The sequence below is a fragment of the Rattus norvegicus genome, chromosome 1 (assembly GCF_021556685.1).
Source record: "Rattus norvegicus strain SHRSP/BbbUtx chromosome 1, alternate assembly SHRSP_T2T, whole genome shotgun sequence".
NCBI lineage: Eukaryota > Metazoa > Chordata > Mammalia > Rodentia > Muridae > Rattus > Rattus norvegicus.
In genome coordinates, this window is record NC_141534.1 from 51,456,815 (window position 1) to 51,472,133 (window position 15,319).

Below are 15,319 nucleotides of genomic sequence, written 5' to 3' on the forward strand. Positions count from 1 at the left end.
ACCGTTTGGAGCTGGGGCAATGAGGAGTGTAGCTTGGGTGGGACAGAAAGCCAATCTTCATTGGTGTGGATAGAGTATTTTGTTCATAACAGAGGATTTAAAAATCAGTCAGAAAAAGAACGAACACAAAATTTCAAAATTTCGATTCGTTGCCTACCAGGGAGGCATCTTCCAAACCAAGAATCAGAGTTCACCGTCTCTAGGGACGATGCCCAGCAATGAACACAGAGACTAAGGAGGGACCATGATGCGGTGTGATGTGCTCCAACACCAGGTCTACCTCCACCTTCCCTCCCCCGACCCGTGCTTACGTGACATCACTGAGAGCAGCTTGGGCTCAGTGAAGACAGAGACGTTTGATTTATAGAGACGCAGGAGACATTATTGATTTCTTCTTGCATTTTAGCACCGTGGAATGAATGTAGCAACATTTCAAGTGGAAGGAGGCAGAACATTTCATGAAGGCTATCTTTCTCTGGTTGCCTTAAGGCTCACCAGCCCCTGCCAGTTCTCTTTCCTGCAGTGACCCTCCCCCTCCCCCCTGAAAAAACCAGCGACCTAAGACCTGGAGAGGAGGGGATGCAGAGCACTCATCAGGCAGCCTTGGCTACAGGGCTGCTCTGTCACTAATTGTTCTAGAACTACTTATTAGTATGATTATTGTGACAGCTACTTATTATTGCTCCCACAGTAGTGAGTTAAAGGAGGAGTTGGAAGTACCAGGTTTCTCCATGTTTCATAGGTCCTTGCTGAACATGCCACAGCTCCACACAGTGGGTTTAATTTGAAGGTCTTTTGTATGCATCCTAGTCATTTGGATAACAGCGTCTCATGGAAGGCCTGCTCGCGTGTTGTCTTTCTTTTCCTTAGCGACGGTTTTAAGTCCCTTACTTGCTCTGTGCAATTCATAGCTGGCTGACCTGTTGTAAAACCCACCGCCATGAGCCTTGCATGTGCTCAGTCCCTTTCTGGTATCTTTGGACACCTTCACGGTGTTAATGTAGAGGAATTGATCAGTTTTCTCACTTCATTAAGAACTCTCTGTGTTCCGTTGAGAAGTCGTAAATATTGTGCGTTATTTTTATATTAAAAAGAAGCCTAGTGTTTCAATTCTTATGCTCTATGATCCACTCTGTATTGGTGTTTCTGTAGGATGTGACATAGGAGATGTAAGTTTTTTAATATGAATTCATCCAGTTTTCCTAGAACTGCCTCTTGGTGATGCTACAATCATAGAAGCATAATTTAATACAGGCTAAATATTGGAGATATAAAGAAAAGTTCTTGGCAGCAGCAATAGTGTCTAGGTTTGGTGTCTGCAGATGGGATGGATCCCCAGGTGGGGCAGTCTCTGGGTGGCCTTTCCTTCTGTCTCTGCTCCACTCTTTGTCCCTGTATTTCATTTTGACAGGAGGAATTCTGGGTTAATATTTTTGAGTGGGTAGGTGGCCCCATTCCTCAACTGGGGGCTGTACCTATTCACTGGATATGGTTTCTACAGGTTCTATCTCCCCTTTGTTGGGTATTTCTACTAATGTCCTCTTTGTTGGGTCCTGGGAACCTCTAGGGTCCCAGGCATCTGGGACTTTCTAATGGCTACCCCCCAGTTCCTATTGCTGATGCCAAGAAGCACTTATTGACAGGAGCCTGTTATAGCTGTCCCCTGAGAGGCTCTGCCAGAGCCTGACCAATACAGATACGGATGTATGTAGCTAAACATTGGACTGAGCACAGGGACTCCAATGGAGAAGTTAGAGCAAGGACTGTAGGAGCTGAAAGGGTTTGTAACCTCATAGAAAGAACAACAATATCAATCATCCAGATCCCCCAATACTCCCAGGGACTAAATCACCAACCAAAGAGTACACAGGGGGTAGCCATGGCTTCAGCTGGATGTGTAGCAGATAACTGCCTTATGTGGCATCACTGGGAGGAGAGGCCCTTGGTCCTGTGGAGGCTTGATGACCCAAGGTAGGGGAATGTTAGGGTGCTGAGGCAGGATCCGGTGAGTGAGTGGGGGAGCACTATCATAGAGGCAGGGAGAGGGAGAGGAGGAAGGGAGTTTGTGGAGGGAAAACTGGGAATGGAGGATATTTGAAATGTAAGTAAATAAAATAACCAATAAAATTTTTTCTTAAAAAAGCATGAAACCTTTTTAAAAGAAAGAAAGAAAGAAAGAAAGAAAGGAAGGAAGGAAGGAAGAAAGGAAGGAAGGAAGAAAGGAAGGAAGAAAGGTAGGTGCTTGGAAAAATACAACTTCATACAGACCAAATCTTGAAGACCTAAAAGGAAAATGCTGACAGTGTAAGTAAACACTTTGCACACTCTGAGCTCCTCATAGCCGGCTGACATGTTATAAGACCCCCTTGAGACCTAAAGAAAAATCCTTCTGCAAGTGGAAATTTACAGAAGATGAAAATATCATTGAACAGAATACATGTTAACCACCTGAGGGCCACTACTCATTTGCTATTTAGTCTGCCCTCTTCTCTGTGCCTTTGATCCTGGATACTTCTCTGAAGTATGTCCATGTGACCTTTGGGTCAGTAGGGCTTAGCCTAGAGACAGAGGTTCTGCAGTAATCAGCATGACCGGTCAACATCTGCTGAATAAAGGAAGCTCCCAAGTTGATCTGTGGTTGCCTCAATCCACTTCAGGGTCCCTAATGTCCACCTCCATGGGACCTTAGGAACAGGGTTTGTGGGTGTGACTTTAATGGTGGGTACCACACAATGATTAATTTGGTCAACTTGATTGAACTGTGAGACCCACTGGGTGATTAATCAAGCACACCTCAGGGTATTTTCTGAGAGGATTAACTAAGGGAGACCTTTCCTGAACCTGGGCAGCCCAGTCACATAGCTCAGCTACCCAATGGAACAGAAGAGGAAGAGAAGCCTGCTAACAGGGCGTTTTCTGCTATGTCTCCTGGATCCGTGATGTGAGTGAGCTCTTCTCTGAAGCAAGATGGGCTCAAATCTTGGAAACCAAACCAAATCTTTCACCTTTAAAGCTCCTTCAGGTATTAGTCACAGTAACAAAGCCCAACTAGCTATCTGTCACTGTCATCATGGCTCCTTGGAAGGACCCACCATGCTTTCTAGCGGAAGCCAACAGATTCCTACACATGTAAACATTCTCTGAGAAGCAGCCTTCTCTTGTGTAGCAGGAGCACACACAGCATTAACTCTTGAATGGCAGGGACCATGCTCATAGAAGTCCTGGGAGGGAATGTTCTTCCATGCCTGAATTTGTGGCTGACTTCCTGATCCTCCCAGAAATTAAAACAGCAATTCCGTAGCCACCTGGTCAACATTTAAGCTAATATCTGAAACTTGAACACAGCTCCATCTTCCAGTTCCTTTCCTCTCCAGCAAGTTGTGATGCCATGCTCTTGAGGCAATGGATATCTTCCTGAGGCCATATGCTATGATGGCCAAGGACATGGATTTCGGTGCCAGAATTATTGCAGAGACTAATATTGATCCTCCCTCATCCACCATATAAAATAGATGTGACTTTCAGGAAGAAATACTTCTTTGTACCTTATTTCCCCTCCTGTTTAAAATATGTGTAACATTAATCTCCTGCACGTGGTAAGATGTATGTGGGCACAATACATCCACAGACAGTAGCAGCAACAGAAGATGGCTTGTGGAACTCATATTTATGATGGCAGATATCCTGTCATACATACGGGCATGGGCTGAGCAGATATAAGAAGTCCTATGTAGTCTGAAAATACTACAGAGTACATTTCAGATCTGTTCTGGAGGAGGAATCTGTTGTCACCAGAGGGGACGGGGGTGATAGCTTGGCTTTGGAGTCTCAGTCTGGTCCTGTCCATAGTAATAATGAGTTAAGGGTTTGCTTTGGCAGAAGCGAAGACTGTTGGGTGGTGCTACTTAAGTTGGCTGGGTGTAAGGACATAGGGAATTGGCACATTGGTGTAGTGTGGCTGATCACGTACAACGACGCTGTGCATTTCTCTCTAATTCTGTTTTGGCAAACTTAAAGAAATGGGAGGAAGGCTCTCCCACTAACAGGATGAGTTTGGGTTCCTTTTCTGTTGCAATACAGTAGTGAGACTGAGTTTTAAGAGCTGTGACCACTCTCTGTCACAAGCCCAGATCTGTCACTCTTGTCCTCACTAGAGCACCCTGTCATGTGTTCTCCCTCAGTCCAGAAGATATAAAATACTGTCCTCTTGGAATTTTCTTGGAGCAACTGATGGATTTTATATATAAGGAACAAGCAGATTTGTGAATGTTTTGAAAACGTTAAGGGCAAAGGAAGGGTTTTAAAAGGCTGGTGCTTACGTGTGATCCCTTTATCCAAGGGAGTACTCTCACGGAAAGTGGCAATTATGCATAATTCTGCATAATTCTACACAATTCTGCATATTGATGTTTTGGTATGAGGGTTTAGTGAACCACAGAACAGTAGAATGGACCTTGGTGATATAAAACAAAACAAAACCCAAAAGACAACAGGAACAAAAAAACAAAAGACCCCCTCCATTTGGAGCTAGAAACCCTGGAACGTTCACCGCTAGCATCTGTACGATTCGGGATTCCATTCCAGCCATGCTTTCTTCCACTTAGAATCTGCCACACTGACATGGGACAGAGTCAACAGGTGACCACCACAGCTTCAAAAAATAATGGCTTTGCCTCCAGGGTTTTGCAACTGTCTCTTATTTTGTTGCAAACAGCTCTGCAAACTGGACGCTGCAGAGAACAAGCCCGCAAACACTTAATTCTAAATGTCATGCGATTGATAGTCACGTAAGGGATGTCTGTAAGATCGGAACCCTGCTAATCACTAACTATTCCCCCGCAGGTTAAGATTTCTGTTGGAAGGTACGAAGCAATACCAACATCACTCCCAATGGATAACAGCTTTCCCCTGCAACCACACTCATAACTGATTGTTAATTAACAGGGTAAATTTCAATTAAATAAATGCACAAACCATACAACATTTTTCAAGTGAAAAAACAGCCATTTAAATTTGCATGCGCATTTTATTCTGTTGAAAATAGATGAGAAGACTAAATCATCACTGCTAGCAAAGTCTAGCAATGGACCCTTGGATACTAGCAGAATGTAGCTGCCTCTTTCTTAACATCCATCAATGGAAAATGAACTGCTTAAAATCCAGACGGTTACAACATGCAAGGCTGACCTTAATGGATACAAAACTGGTCCAAGAGGATTTGCAATGCTGCCCTCCTTTTGCCAGCGGGGCCGCTGTGCGCCCGCAGTGACAGTTAAATGAAAAGGTAAGGCCTGTGAATTTCACGCACAGGCACCTGTGACATCCCCAGGAAGCCCGGAGGATGCTGCAGCTCCCATCTGAAACCTACAGGATCCACAGCAGGAGAACGGAAGGTCACTGGCTGGCATTAAAATGGACACGGCTCACATTTCAAAGTATCAATGTAGATGAAATATTTCTTCTGTGTTTTCATAAGGAACTGACCCCAGACAATATGGCTTAGTAATCTGTCTCCTATGGCTCAGATTTCAAAACTGGATTTCCTGTTAGCCCTATGAGCTTCTAAATATTCCTCCTTGACCTCTCCTTTTTTTATTGTTTTATATAATTGGCATCTGGAAGATCCCATTACATACAGTAAGGAGAACATTAAGGGCCACTGAGATCGCTCTGTTGGTAAAGCATTGGCTTTGCAAACATGGGGACCTAAGTTCAAAGCCCAGAACACACATGGATGGCCTGTAAACCACAGCTAGAGAGATGGCTTAGTAGTTAAGAGCCCTTCTCGCTCTTCCAGAGCATCCTGGCTCCTTTCCCAGCATCCATAGGGTGGCTCCTAACCACCTATAACCCTAGCTTCAAGAGATCCAGCACTCACTTCCAGCCTCCATGGGTACCAGGCACACATGAAGGAAAACAGCCATAAACAAAATAAAAGTGAACAATAATTTAAAAAGAACCTTTCAAGCTTGCAAGCAGCACTGGGGAATACAGGTTCCCGAGGAGGGGGCAGCGGCAGTGTTCCTGGTCGCTAGCCCAGCCTACTCAGCAAGCCTCAGACTGGTCAAAAACATCTTAGGAACTACTCCTAAGGTTGTTCTCTGGCCCCTATGCACAGGTAAATATGCATGCGGAGGACCAGTGCATACATCGACATACAGATACATAGACATAGATACACAAACATGATATATAAAAGGAATGTGCTGCTTGGTGTGCTGGGTGAAACATTTACTTTCATTCAATTCAGCAGATGTTAAATCTTTCTGGCTAAACATTGCAGAGAGGATAAGTCATGTTTGTGCACAAGACAAGTGTGGACCTTGCCCTTAAGAAGTCTGCAGTGTCGTGGAGCTAACATACCAAAGGCAGCTCTGGAAAGAGCACCCAAAGCTATGCCTGGCTCTTCCCTGCCTCTGACTAAAACGTGACTACTTTCCCTCCTTTGGCATGGGGACCCGCCTTCTAGCCTTTCAAGGAGGCCTGTCTTTCCCTGTACACTTAGAGCTGGACTCCACTACTGAGAACAAGGGAAGGTCAGAGCAAAATCAATTAAAACCACACGGCCCTCAGCTGGTAAGATGGTTGGCTGGATAGCTTTGTCATGGACGGAGGAAAAATTTTAAAGACCGTATCCTCAAGTTCTCTTCTTTTAAGACGGGAGCTCATATTACTTTCAAGGACTGAAACTGAGAAGACCATGGTTGTTAAGTGCTACATGTCCATCTCAGGAGAGGTCACGTGTCTGAGAGTGTCTAAGGGCATGCTTTCTGAGAACAGGATACAGAAGCTTCCTAACAAGAGTGTGTTAGAGCAGGAGTGCCACCCCTTTGCCAAGACAGAATCACAGAAGTCTTAGAATCTGGGGCTGGAGAGATGCTCACTTTGAGCTGAGCATTTGATGCTCTTGCAGAGACCGAGTCCACTTTGCAGCTCTCAGATCAGGTGGTTCACTGCTACAGGGAAATCCATCATCAAGAGATCTATATTGCCCTCTTCTGACTTCTGAGGGTGCCTGCACACAGGTGCACAGAAATGCACATAGATACACATGTTCATACCTGAGAAAAACACGTCTTCAGTAATCAACAAAAGGGAAGTAACAGGATCTACTCTCACGAGGTGTGGAGCTCAGTGTGAAGGAGCTTGCTTCAAGCTGCCCGAGGCTTTGAGACTTCCTCCTTCTCCCCTCTGCTTTACAACATGGACCTCATTGTGATATCAGTGTGATATTCGCTGTCCTTTCAATCGTGTCATTTGCTTTTCTCTTCATTCAAGGTAACAGGGGCACAACATTTCACATACATTCCCGAAGGTGGCCTGGCCTTGGCATCACTCATTATGTGGCAATGGGGACACTACTGGGGACACAGAGGAGAATGTCATAGCTCCGTGATTACAAACAAGGCTCCAGGGATGTGGGATGAAAAATATCTCTCATCAGGTTTTTGTTACAGAAACAGAGTTCTTTGTTGAAATAAGTCAATGAAGCAACATAGTAGTCTCATGTGAGGGGACTTGGTCAGATATGACTTGACTATGGAATGTTGAAGAAGGGTTCCATTCCTTAAGGCTTCTCTGTAGTGTCTCAAAAATAAGATGGATGAAGAATTTTCATTTCCGCTCACAGAGTACCGCAAAGAACCGTCTAACCAAAATGGAATCGTGAACTGAGAAGGGAAGCTGGCGACAGACACATAATGAATACATCCAAAGGGGACACCACCAAGGTCCCTGTTTGAGGGGAAGAATTCTACCAGCATGCTGCCAAACGGCTAAATCCCTCTCACAAGGAACAAGTACAAACGGACTCTGGGATAAATCTCTGCTAATCTCCAGGCCTGAGAGAATCTTTTCAGTATGCAATCCATGGTGGCTTTGCCTCAGCAAGTGAGCGGATTTTAAGATGTATTCGAAAGCAAGAGAATTGCGAAACTATTTATATTAAATGACGATGACACCAAACCCGCAAGTCCTAATGGTACAAGTTTCAAGGTAGCGATTTAATGTCATACTGGGAACTGGGTTTTACAGGGTGTTTCTGGCAGGTTGTATTTTGGCCATGTAAACGTGGCTGCCTTTCACTGTGTTGTTAGCCTTGGGAATGCAGCAAGGGTGGGTGAACAGGAAAGAGGTTCAGATGAATTAGCTCGCTAGTCTTAGGAGCAATACTGTGGAATTGGGAATTTTTTAAAAAACCTGCTAAATGTCTAACTAGATGGATAATATATGACTAACCTACAAATATAATAAAAACTCTTGAAATATAAATATAAAACAAATCTGTATTTAACTGTGACTTTTGTTTTGACCTCCCAGAAGATGTGAGAATTTTAAGTGAAGTCCACAGGAACCAATTACATTTTACAGTCAGAGTAAAGGTCAGGGTCAAACACAAACTTATAAGACTCGAAGTCTCACACTACAAAGACAAACTGGAGTTATGGCTGGTGTGTGGGAAAGGGTCCATGTTGAGAGAGTTTTTGCATTGTTCTCTCACAACAAAAGATACACAAATTCGAAAGTAAGATTGGTTTGAGTCACATCTGAAATAGTGTAGTTTAAGAAAACCAACTTCATAGCAGCCTTATTTATAATAGCCAGAAGCTGGAAAGAACCCAGATGTCCCTCAACAGAGGAATGGATACAGAAAATGTGGTACATCTACACAATGAAATACTGCTCAGCTATTAAAAACAATGACTTCATGAAATTCTTAGGCAAATGGATGGAGCTAGAAAATATCATCCTGAGTGAGGTAACTCAATCATAAAAAGAACATACATGGTATGCACTCGCTGATAAGTGGATATTAGCCTCAAAGCTCAGAATACCTAAGATACAATTCACAGACCACATGAAGCTCAAGAAGGAAGAACAAAGTGTGGATGCTTCAGTCCTTAGAAGGGGAAACAAAAATACCCACGGGAGGAAATACAGGGACAAAGTATGGAGCAGAGACTGAAGGAAAGGCCATCCAGAAACTGGCTGACATGGTGATCCATCCCATATACAGACACAAAACCCAGACACTATTGGGGATACCAAGACATGCATGCTGACAGAAGCCTGATATAGCTGTCTTCTGAGAGACTCTGCTAGAGCCTGACAAACACAGAGGTAGATGCTCACAGCCAACCATTGGACTGAGAACAGGGTCCCCAATGGAGGAGTTAGAGAAAGGACTGAAGGAGTTGAAGGAATTTGCAACCCCTTAAGAACAACAATACCAACCAACCAGAGCTCCCAGGGACTAAACCACCATCCCAAGAGTATACATGGACAGACCCATGGCTCCAGCTGCATATGTAGCAGAGAATGACCTTGTAGGACATCATGGGAGGAGAGGCCCTTGAGCCTGTGAAAGCTCGATGTTGTCCCAGTATAGAGGAATGCCAGGGTGGGGAGGCAGTAGGCAGTGGGTGGGTGGGGGAACACCCTCATAGAAGCAGGGGAGAGAAGATGGGATGGGGGGTTTGTGGAGGGGAAACCAGGGAAAGGTGATAACATTTGAAATATAAATAAAGAAAATATCCAATAAAAGAAAAGAAAAAAATCAACTTGCATGCATGCAGGAAGAACTTAAACTGTCTATCACTGTCACCTGTTCCCATCTTATGACCCTGTGCTTAGGCACAAGGCATGCAGTCAGTGATATCATACATGAATAGTATGACTTCTTCACTTTTGGGCCAAGATTGGGTGCCTAGTCAGACAAAATGATTGCCACATTTTAAATTAAGATTCAGTGTGTGTGTGTGTGTGTGTGTGTGTGTGTGTGTGTGTGTGTGTGTGTATGTGTGTGTATGTGTGTATATGTGTGTGTATGTGTGTGTATGTGTGTGTGTATGTGTGTGTATGTATGTGTGTATGTATGTGTGTGTATGTGTGTGTATGTGTGTGTATATGTGTGTGTATGTGTGTATATGTGTGTGTATGTGTGTGTATGTGTATGTATGTGTGTATGTGTGTGTATGAGTGTGTATATGTGTGTGTGCACGTGTGCACATGCATACGTTTATGCACATACATGTTTGCACACTCTAAGGCGTGAATGAATGTGGAAGTCAGACAACAACTGTGGAAGCTGTTTCTTTCCTACTGAGCTTCTTGGGATTGACATCACCTTGTTAGGCCCGTTCAACCAGTTTCTTTACCTGTTAGGCCACCTCACTTTCCCTAAATAAAATATTATCAGGGGGTACAATAATAACCTAGGTACAGTGTGGGACATTGGCGTGTCCTCCTATTAGCTTGGAGTGTCCCTGTGCACAAGTCTATCAAAGGCCTTTTCTATATTCAAGGTATCCTGGTTACAGAGGAAACTTCCTTCTGTCAAGTGCTGACTGTGCACACACTGGAACTGTGCTGAATAGTAGTTTGTATCCACTAAGTCATGTGATGTGGTACCGGGAAAAATTCCATTATAACAACATGCTTTTTCCAATACTTATCTCCCAAATACCTTGGTGGTGGCTTACTTTGCTCTAAAGACGCTGTCTCTAGTTAGGTCGAAGGGAGTGAGAAGGAAGTACGCACAGTCAGACAGCATGAACATCTTTCATGGTCTTTTTAAAAATTTATGTATTATGTGTGCATGTGCATGTGTGGATGCCTGTGTGTATATGTGTGTATGTATAACTTGTGTTGGGGATGGGTAGTTTCAGAGGCTAGCAGAGTTCCACATGGGTGCTGGGAACTGAACTCAGGTCCCCTGGCAGAGTTCTGGAAGAGAACTCTTCATCACTGAGTCATCACTCCAGGCCTCCTCACTCAAGTTTCAACTCTGTCTTTCTCAGTGCTGGCTGGTAGGCTGTACCTGACTTACAGAAATATGTTTTGTTGTTGGATTTTTCCCTCTGAAGAAACGAAAGGCAATTTTAATTACTTGTGAGCCCTCATTTGTACAACTGTCTGGCTCCTTTGTGAAATGTTAGAAGCATTTCTGCCCTTTAAAGGATATTCCATGTGCGGTCATTCACCTTGCCTAAGTAAAACACAGCAGTTTGTGGACACTGTTGTGACATTTCCTGCCAGAGCCGTGACTAAGCATGGGAAGCAAGGGAAATGTGGTGGTGGAGACAGGTTTACAAACATTACTTCCTTCTGAAAATAACTAGGCTTCTTTTAGTCAATGTGAAAATCCCAAAGCTAGTAAAAGACAGAAGTACCAGGCCTCAAGCATTAACACCAACTATGAAATCATAAAGTAAATTCAAAGGGACATCTCATTCAGTCCCCAGGGCTGAAGAATGGCAGCCCTGAAATGTTTCTGCCTAAAAGCATGGAACAAGAGGTCTGGGATTTTATTCAGTAACCCGTTTTGGCATTTGATTAAAGCATCCTTTCTGCTATGAAGACTAAGTCCCCACCTTAGCAATCCGTGCTTCTGAGCTAACCTCTGAGGACACACACCGAGGCTGCTTTCTTTCTTTTCTGCATCTGCGATGAGGCGAATTTACCTCATGGCTGCTTACTCCGCAGATCCAGGAGATTCGGTTTCTCCTGCCTAGACCTTGACTCCTCACCCAGAATTCACCCCCACTTCCCTCCAACCCCTGCACATCTTCCTTCTGTCCCCTCTGTTTGCTGGGGTTTGAAGGAACTGGGCCCGCAATCAACTGTGTGGTTTTGTTTTGGATGTGTGAATGTGTGAGAAGCTGCAGTAAGAATGAATGCGGGGTTGGGGATTTGGCTCAGTGGTAGAGCGCTTGACTAGGAAGTGCAAGGCCCTGGGTTCGGTCCCCAGGTCCGAAAAAAAAAGAACCAAAAAAAAAAAAAAAAGAATGAATGCGTCAGACAAATAGTGTAGAAGACCTTAGATGTACGGAAGAGATATTTTAAACATAACATAGCCTGGCAAAGGTGAGTGGTGTTCATAAATTGTTATTCCACTACTAATGTTAATGCCATATTTTAATCTTATTTTAGAGCTCAGTGATACGACTGAGTTTACATTTCTGGGTGAACTAAGATTACACTATTTTTTGGATATTTTGTGTGACATAGTTTAGGGCTCCTATCACGGATCCGAGTAACTGGCACTGTAAACTGTAAATAATTTCACCACCATAATGCTTACCCAGATATGGTGCTGTCACTGAAATAGATGGGCACCAAGGCGAGGTCTCTGAGAGGCGAGGTCTCTTGAGGAAGGTCGGCCAGAGGAATGAGGCTAAAAAGCAGCATACCGAGGCCCTGCCCCTGAGCCTTACCTGACATCCGTGCACGCGATGCAGGGGATGCTGCGGCTGTTGTTGGTGATCAGGTTCAAAGCTACTGATGTGTCCTTGTCTGAGGTTGGGTGTGCTCCACATTTAAAGAAAAATTCCTGAAAGAGCGAGGGAAGAATTTATATATTTGGTTCCTGCCTGGTAATCTATCCCTTTCCAAACAATTTTTTTTTTGGAGTAAACATTCATTTGGAGGCAAGAGAAGAAATCTGTCATTAGGCATGAGCTGGGAATAACTGACCATCAACATTTGGAAGGAAAGAGCAACCTTGTCCGGTGCACAATTGGTCAGCAATATCCCGAGCATCCCAGAGGACCCAGGCCTTCTCTAGGTCACCTTGTAAGGAGCCTTACAGTGGGAGCATGTGTGTGTGTGTGTGTGGAGGGAGGGATCTGGAGAGCTAGGGGACACAGACTCTCAAGTACCCAGATGGTTAACATTGATGGCCAGCCTGACAGGCTCCATCTAGCACCACCTTAGCTACCGTCCTAACTGTGGTTACCACTGTCTCAGGAGCTGAGATACCAGACTGAATAAAAAGGGCAAAGCAAGCTGAGTGTCAGGGTCCATCACTCTTTGTTTCTTGAGTGTGTGGATACAGTGTGACAACTGCCTCAGGCTCCAGCAACCTGCAACTTTCTGGTTGTGATGGATTCCCTTCAGACTGTGGGCCAGGACAAATCCTCTCCCAGGTTGCTTTTTATCAGATATTTTGTGGCAACAATAAGAAAGGTAACATGGGAATACTGGGCAGGATGGCAGGAAGCTCCTTCCCAGCCTAACTCACAGCACAGCCTTATGCCTAAGTGCCCAGCCCTAATATTGGGTAGCTGAGTGTTCAGTTAAGCTTCCTTTGCCGATGAATTTCCTTCCCCAGCTATGTACCCCAGCACACATACTTATTTCAGGATACATTCTCTTTCCTTTTCACTTACCTCCTTCTTTCCTAATCCCCGTGTTTCCCCCTCAGGTTCCTTCCTTCCATTCGCATCGAAGAGAGTTGGGTTAGTGGTCATTCTGCTTCTTGTCCTGGTCTTCCATGGGACCCCAGATCTAATGCAGTGATGAATCATCTAAGCCATGTATTACTGAGTGACAGGAGAAGCCCTGAACCCTACAATTGCTCCCAAGTACTACTTGTGTAGACCAGGAATGTGGATGGCGTCTTCCCTCACAACACTGGACTGGATGCCAAGCAGCTGCTATGGGAGACTGCAGATATGAGATAAGAAGCACTTCCATTTTGCAGGCCAGAAGGTTTTCCTCATACTTCTCAAACTGGCACTGCATCTGCAGATGACTTGTGAGCCATAGATGACATGGCAGAAGTGACTGATCCTAATAGAGCTTTTTTTTTTTTTTTTTTTTTTTTTTTTTTTTTTTTTTAACAAGATATATGGCAATTTTGAATTTTGCCCAGGTCATGGTTTAGCCCCTCTGGGAAGTTTGTGAAGTTTCTTTATTAGTTTTGCACCTTAATAATGCCCTATACAGGGTAGGCATTGGAGATATATTTAAAATGAAGAAACTGCGACATTAATTACTAAATGGAGGCCTTAAGCATTTGATGACAGCACTTGAGTTTGTTCTCTCCTGTTTGAAACCTGGTGAGTCACCACTGGGTACAACGCCTGGGTGTCTCTAACTCTGAGCTGTCAAACGTTGCTTGGGGAAGGTGTCCACCTCCAGTTCCCTGTTTGAGGTTGGGGTCAAGGTGTTAACTAGTATTTACCTGACCCAGGATGAGAGTGTCAGCAGCCAACCCTTAGATCAGCCATCTTTAATCCATCGGTCTTAAGCATTTTAATGGGCTAGATGGATGTGCAGGTTATACTCTGGGACCTGAGTTTAAGTTCAAGATACCTTCAAAGTCCAGTGTATGAACCCAGGTCCTTGCTTCTCCATCATACAAACTACATGGCCAGTCGCCTTGTTTTATTGAACATTGGATAGTGTTCTATTGTTATGAAGAGATACCATGACCATGGTGACTTTTACAAAGGAAAGCATTTAATTGGGGCTTGCTTATAGTTTAGTCCATTGCCATCAGGGTGAGGAGCATGGTGGTATGCAGGGAGGCCTGGTGCTATAGAAGTTGAGAGTACTACATTGGGATCTTCAGGCAGTAGGAAGAGAGACTTTGGTCCTGGCTTGAGCTTTCGCAACCCCAAAGTCCACCCACTAGTGACACACTTCCCCCAACAAGGTCACACCTCCTCCAACAAGGCCACACCTCCTTGTCAAATAATGCCACTCACTCATGACCACATATTTCAATATATCAGCCCTTGATGGCCATTCCTATTCAAACCACCATAGATTCTTTTCACCCAACCATTTGAAATGCTACAAATACTTCAATGTCAGTGAGAAAAGGATTTAAAACAATAACCAACCACTTAAACAAAAGGTTTGGAGGACAAGGCTGACCCTTTGAAGTGGCCTGGGCTGCCTCTCACTGCCTTTTGCAAGCTTTTGCAGGAAAAAAAAATCCTCATCTGTAACATAAAGCAGTTCCCTCAAAAGAGCTGAGTTTGCAGGAACATTGATGATGTTTTTCATATACAGATGCATAGATAGAAAGTATTTATACTTTTTCTTAGCTTGCAAAAAGCCACTGGTAGACACTTAGACACTTAGATAACAAATCACAAATTATTGTAACACTGTATGAAACTCAGCCACCTGAAAGCTGAACACCTTATTATTGGGGGTAGGTGTTACAGAAAATGGTATATTTAGAGATTAAGAAAACGATGTTAACTTAAATGATATGACAAAACCAACATAGGACATGCCAACTCTGCATATTAACTATAACTGCAGCACGTTCTCTACCAGTCTGTGTAAACGGCGGCTTTTCTACAGTGCTAGAGTAACTGGCATGAGGTAGGAAGGACCCGAGCTTTTGCCTAGCTTGCAAGCTGTCCACTTCATCTGCCACTGCATCACGGGTGCTGGCAGAAGGCAAAGGATTCCTGGATAGGGCTTTGTGCCCTGGCACAGGCAGGGGGAAGTGGGTGGACTCAGACAAACTATATTGTGTGAGTGGTGGCAAGGAGCTGAGGACTCAGCTCAGGGAACT

At 44.2% G+C, this 15,319-nt stretch overlaps 1 protein-coding gene across 5 annotated transcripts in view; it reads right to left on the bottom strand.

Annotated features, from left to right (window-relative positions):
* The window catches only part of Prkn (parkin RBR E3 ubiquitin protein ligase), a 1,215,323-nt gene that overhangs the window by 543,856 nt on the left and 656,148 nt on the right, over window positions 1-15,319 (bottom strand). For all 5 annotated transcript variants that reach the window (XM_087584833.1, XM_087584829.1, XM_087584826.1 and 2 more), the window contains 1 exon segment: window positions 12,216-12,331. In XM_087584833.1, the coding sequence (XP_087440959.1) occupies window positions 12,216-12,331 (116 nt within the window).